Genomic DNA, 6,532 nt, shown 5'->3' with positions numbered 1-6,532 from the left:
TGCTGTTCACTTTAGTGTCTGAGTCTATGTATGCATGTTGCTGCAATATGTTATGCATGGGTTTCCTGTTGGAAATCTGCCACGTTTAGCAGGAACCACACAAAGTGGACTTTGGTTCCACACACACTCAGCTCTGAACCAGAAACCCAGATGGAGACAGGGCTTCCCTCTTCTGCACTTTCAACAATTCCTGCTCCACTGCCTCAGTTTACATGTAGGGACCCCCAAAGCTACAGAAATTGGAGAGGCCTGCTGGAAAAATCTCCGAAAATCTGTGCCTCTCATGATTATGCCACTGAGTTTACTCAAGGGACCCTACTTCCTGCATCTACTTCCTGCTCCTCCCTTCCTACATGAGCTGTCACTTTGACATTGTGTACAGAGGGAAGGTAATGATACTCTCATCAGTGAGTCCAAGGCCTCCACTTCCCAAACTGGAGGTAGTGGATGCAGCCCCAGACGCTCATGCTTATTCACTGTGGATATAAAACCCTGTATTCCCACCCACCAATACACTAGCTGCATGGATGAGGTCTGCTCCACAGACATGATCTGAACCAATGCAGCAAAGTAAGATTCTCTGCTGTACCAAATCCCGATTCCCTGAATTTCCAAAGCTGAATGGGGTTAATTTATCAATAGCAGCTGAATGATAAAATCCCATGCAGCTCTCTGAAAAGAGAGACATGCCCTTAGTGTGTGGCCCCTGAACAAAGTTTCCCTTGATTTCCTTATTTTCTGTTGCTACCCAATATTTACATGATGCCTCCTCTTTTTTAAATAATTATCAAGCAAGCCAATTGCCTTGACCCACTGTTGTAGTTTGAGGGCCTTGATTGGGTTGTTTTAATGTGCCCTCTTCCAAAGGGGCTCTGTTTTCTTGTGGTTTGAGTCCAACATTCCCAACTAGATATCAAAATAATGGAGGCACCAACCTTCTTTTTTACTTCTAAAGCCGCCGCCTGGACGAAATTTCTCCTCTTGCTCAACAGATCCTTCACCCATTGTTCAAAGTATACATTCCATTTCATGGTGACCACATACATGCTGTAGGCACTCAGTAACATGAGGCTTTCCCACCAGTCAATTAAACTGTCTAGGAAAAATGCGATGAGCATCAATAGGTCTAAAATGTAGAATGAGATGTCTCTAAACAGTGGCCACCAGGTCAGATGGAGTATCTCCCTGGAGAACAGGGCACAGGTACCAATGACAAAGAGGATGTTAAACACGGCTGAGCCCACAATGGTGCCGATGCCCACATTGCTGTGTGAGATGAAGACACCTATGAGAGATGTGAAGAGTTCTGGTGCTGATCCACCTGCTGCCATGAAGGTGGCTCCTGCCACATCATCAGAGATCTGCAACTTTTCTGTGATCACTCCCAAAGCAGGGACAAAAAATTCATCGCACACTATGGCCAAAGCCACAAACACATACATCATACCAAAGATGTGAAGTATAACCCACCCTTTCCTGCGCTCCTCCACACTGAACAGGTCTTGGGGGTACTCTCCTTTAGGGGCATGTGTGGGAGAGTGCCTCTCTTCATCTGGGTGGCTGGATGTGACATCTCCTGGCAAGGGGCTTGGACTCACTGCCACAGAGATGGGCACAGTTGGCTCAGGATCCACATACACGCATTGCCTTATCTTGGGTGTTGTGGTGTCATTCTGTGCTGCAGCAGTCGTGTTACTAGAAAGGTCCCTGATGGCCACTTTCACTTGCTCCTCAGGTTGAGATCCTCCCCAGAAGGCTGAAAGGATTTGGGGTTTATAGATAAACTGATAGATGGAGAAAGTCAATATCATGGCCAGCAGGAAAAAGACACGGTTCCATCGAAGCTTTTTCCTTGGTGGTAAATGCATTTTCTAAATGTTCACAAATCTGATCTAAGCTCCTGAAGCCAATGGAGGCTTCTCCTGGTCAACACGTTGTGTTTACATCCACCGCTGGGGGTTTCTTGATGTTCCTAAGTGCCAGGATATCATTAGGACCAGAATGACACGCCATAAAGGGCAGAATCCTGCAAAAGAAGGCATTTTAGTATGAAAGGCATAATGCAAGGATATACGGCCTCCTTCCACTATAGAGGTAAAGCCTGCTGCTTTGCAACTTAATGCATCATTGATTGACATTATGTTCTGATAATATGAGATGTGTCCAGGTTGGCAAGGTCATATCTGCACATAGACTTCAAGTTTCTGACTTTGCACTGTTTGGGACTGTACAGATCTGTTCTTTCAGTTGGCCTTGTTATGAAGATGAGCAAGGCCCTGACCATCAGTTCAGGAGTCTGAGTCAGTTACTCCATGGCTCACAGCTCAGGGTTCGTTCAAGCTGGGTTTTGATTTGGCCCCATCTATTATTTTGTAACACTGACAGAGTGTTCAGCAGCCTACAAACATATAAGAGGATGTGGTCCCTGCCCTGAGTACTGACTTTTAAATTGGCTGAATGCCTTTATAAAATGAAGTACTAGTGACAGCCCCATCATTTTAAAACCAGCTTCTAAACAGGCCAGTTACGTATCAAAGTGAGCTTGGTAAATGGCTCTAGTATGTCCCTATTAATTTCACTCTGCAACTCTCCAATATTTGGACTCATACAAGATACAGACCAAGCAAAAGGTGATTTTTTTTTTCAATTTGAGAAGGGCGTGAGGGAAGATTTGGTATAGTAATGTCAAGGGTGCTGGGCAATTTTTGTTTCTTTAGATACATCTCTTTAAACCTATTGTACAAATTAGGACTGGCAAAGCAGAATAGTTATAATATGGTTTATTAGGAGATGATTATCATATCTTGCATAATTATTTGAAAAGTACTTAAAGAGCATGCCCAATTATAAATGCCAAAGCAACAGAGATTTGTTATATGACAATGCAGAAACCACGATTCAGGGCTGAGAAGCAGTCACCATTTGCATGTTATAGTTTAGAGTATGCCCTTTCTAATGCATTTTTCCCAGAACAGGATTATTTTATTAAATTAGAAGAGAATATAAATCACAGCTCTGCAAGCCACTCCATAATGAGCTCTTCATTAACATTTGCATGCATACTTTCATCTATACAGTCCCCTTAAACTAGTCACTCTAAACTTCCTACAGGCTAGAAAAGAAAGAAATGGACTCTGTAGGCTCCTTTTGGAATAGGAGGAGTTTCCTTTTGAACTCTGTAGTCTCCTTTGAAATGATGGAAAGTCATAGATCAGATAAAATCTGCTCCTTTTGTCTGCAAAGTACACGTACCCATATAGTATGTACAGTATAAATGGTAACAATAAGCATGCTACAGCACAGTCAGCTGTATTCCAACATAAAGCATTTAACAGTAATGAACTAATGTAAATAAATCCCCTTTACTACAAGAGAGACGAATAGGGAAAAAAAGATGCATAAGTTTATCCCGCACTATTTAATCACAACAATTCATATTTTCTCTCCAAAATGAGCTCCTTAAAACTAAAAGGGTATGTTCTCAGTTGGTGTAAAATGTCATAGCTCCCTTGACCTTGATGACTTCTGAAAATCTACCTCGTTCTTTTTCCAATCTAGTTAGTTTATCATTATTTATATTCAACGTGCATTTTTCTCTCCTGTTCAATTCCTTTCCCCTGCATTTGGCTGTCTTGTCTAAGACATACCTCTCAGGCAATCATATGACCCCCCCCCCTCCCCCAAGCTTACCTTCAAAAGGTGATGTTCAAGACAAACTGGGGTACCGCTGGTCGTGTTTAGCGATAGAAGTTTCTTTGACTCTTAGCACCCAGAATAGAGATGCAGTTATGGGTAGAGGCAGCAGAAAATGACCCCATCTTCATTGGATCTCTCCCAGGTAAATTCTAATAAGAGACAGGGTCAGGTGTGAAGGACATATTGCTAGAGGCATAGCCAATCCAGTTTAATACTGGCAGCCCCTAAGAAGATTAAATAGTATTTTATAGGTTCTGGACTATCTCTGAAGCAAATATCTTTGTCTGTTACTCTGGGATGTTCTTAGTGTCAGAGCAGGAGATAATCTCTGTTACGAACCACAAGATAAGAGCAACAGCTCTGAGATAGTGAGATGCTATATATTTTTTAAATGACAGATTTTGAGGGGAGGCAGATCCCTAGCTGAGATAACTTGTCATAGCCCCAGTAAGTCAATGGGTCTTGGATATGTTTCACCAGCTGAGGATCAGCCTACTTGGGACACTCAGCATTAGCAGACTCCCTCAGACACAGCTACATTTAATTAAGCATCCCAAGTAATTAGCAATTGTTTCCCAAATGTGAACGTCTGGTAGGAAAACACTAGCAGAAACTGAAGCTGACTTACATAGCCAGGTCCTCAGCCTCACTGAGTCTGGTGTTGCTGGCTTTGCTGTGCCATAAGCCTGCTTTGCACCTTAAATGTCTAGGTGAAGTGTCCATCTGCTGTGGTAGCTCCTGCTCCAGTACCCTGCTAGCTCTAGGGTCCTGGTCAGACTGAAGGAGGCGTGGTTGGAGTTCGTTATGCTCTCTCTGGCTGTCAGAACAGCCCATAAAGACTGTGAGAGCCAGTACTGTATGCCTGATCTGAGAGTGGTACTAGCCCAGAGCAATCAGATCTTTGTCAATGCTCAATGCATTCAAGGCCATTGGCAGTTTTACCAAATGGAAATAAGAAAGAGGTGGTTTGCAGGTATTAAACAAAGGCATTGTCTTGTGATGAACCTCTTGCCTGCATCCCCTTATCTACATGGACAGCATCCAGTGAGGTTCTGCACAGACAGATCAGCTTGCCCAGTCAGAGCCTGGACCCAGCCTCTGCTTGGACAGCACCTGGCACTGTTTTGGCTACTTCAGGGCTTGTCTACACAGGGAAGCTACTGCTCCATAAGAGCTATCATCTGGCTCCGTGTTGTGGATGCTCCTAGTGTCAAGGCTTCTAAGGATTCCAGACTCCAAAAAGCCACCTCTGGGATGCAGAGTTCATCCTGACCGGCAGCTTCCTCCTATGCCAGAAGTGGTGAAAATATTCTATAGGATTAACCACTGTCAGGAGATGCCTTTTGGGTGCTGCCCTAATTTCTCTCTGAAGAACTAAGGGCATGTTTCCAAGGTAAAAAAGTATTTCCTTGACTCCTTTTAAAACAGGAGTAAAGATAAAACAATATAGATAGCTAATGCCAGATCACCTGGGTTGAACTCCAGCTGCTAACGTGAGTTAAATCCACATCACCTTGTCCTCACTGCAACTCTAATCCAAATCAGCTAACATGCATGCAGTTGTTATAATGGCTTCTGCCTCTGGAGGCAGCATCACTGCCAATCAAACTGATCATAAATTCTTCGCTTTTCACCCGGTCACATATTTAAAGGGATCTTCCACAGATGAATTTGGCAAACATCTTTCGTAGCATTTATTCCACCCTTATTTCTACTGGATTAGCCCTGCTGAAATCCAAGTAGTTACTAGTCCACCCACTGTCTTAGCTATCCAGAACTCTTGTTTGAATTCCAGAGGCCCAATTTCAAACAAGTTTTTCCCAGTTTTGGTCTGGGTACATGTTCCCCACCCACAGTCTCAGTTCAAGACTGATGAGTTTGGTTTCACTGCAGATCTCCTATCACCTGACTTTTTGGTACATCTGGTCCAATAGGTGTTGTGTGGAGGTACCAGCCACTCTTCCCATGCATTTATGAAGGCTATCGCCTATCCAACAACCAGACTTCAAAAACAGTATGGCCTATCCTTGCATCTCCAAACTTTTCCCCTTTTCAGTGCCTTGGAGCCCCTCTCCCCTATTTCCTCATCTGAGAGAAGGATTTTCACTAGATAATTTGTGATTCTCTTTTTCCCAGCCTTGTACTTCATAGATTTCATAGACATTAGGGCTGGAAGGGACCTTGGAAAATCATCGAGTCCAGCCCCCTGCCCAAGGGGCAGGAAGTCAGCTGGGGTCATAGGATCCCAGCAAGATAAGCATCCAATTTTCTCTTGAAGGTGTTCAATGTAGGTGCTTGAACCACCTCCGATGGCAGGCTATTCCAGACATTGGGGGCTTGGACAATAAAGAAATTCTTCCTTATGTCCAGCCTGAAACGGTCTTGCAGTAGTTTATAACCATTAGACCCCGTCATCCCTTGGGGCGCTCTGGTGAACAATCATTCCCCCAGATCCTGGTGAACACCCCTGATAAACTATAGGTGGCCATCAGATCACCCCTGAGCCTGCGCTTTTCCAGGCTAAAGAGTCCCATGGTTCTCAGCCTGTCATCGTAGGGTCTGCTTCCCTGACCTCTGATCATGCGCGTGGCTCTTCTCTGGACTCTCTCAAGCTTCTTCACATCCTTTTTGAATTTTGGGGCCCAAAACTGGACTCAGTACTCTAGCTGTGGCCTCACCAAGGCCGAGTACAAGGGGAGAATGACATCCCAGGATTTGCTTGAGAAGCATCTATGGACGCAAGCTAGCGTTTTGGCCATTTTACTAGCTGCAGCATCACACTGCAGGCTCATGTTTATTTTCTGGTCAATGATGACCCCCAAGTCTCTTTCTTCCG

General features: G+C 44.2%; 1 protein-coding gene across 9 annotated transcripts in view; it reads right to left on the bottom strand.

The window, feature by feature from the left end:
- The window catches only part of SLC24A1 (solute carrier family 24 member 1), a 30,483-nt gene that overhangs the window by 18,803 nt on the left and 5,148 nt on the right, over positions 1-6,532 (bottom strand). For 8 of the 9 annotated variants that reach the window (XM_025199516.1, XM_025199522.1, XM_025199521.1 and 5 more), the window contains exons 3-4: positions 3,691-3,845; positions 936-2,026 (exon numbers count right to left, since the gene is read on the bottom strand). In XM_025199516.1, coding sequence (XP_025055301.1) covers positions 936-1,868 — 933 coding nt within the window. In that variant the 5' untranslated portion in view covers positions 1,869-2,026; positions 3,691-3,845. The remainder of the gene's footprint in view (positions 1-935; positions 2,027-3,690; positions 3,846-6,532) is intronic. The other variant, XM_025199520.1, reaches the window with a different exon arrangement.

The sequence above is a fragment of the Alligator sinensis genome, unplaced genomic scaffold, assembly GCF_000455745.1.
Source record: "Alligator sinensis unplaced genomic scaffold, ASM45574v1 scaffold210_2, whole genome shotgun sequence".
Taxonomy (NCBI): Eukaryota; Metazoa; Chordata; order Crocodylia; family Alligatoridae; genus Alligator; species Alligator sinensis.
This window is presented reverse-complemented; position numbering and strand designations above follow the sequence as displayed.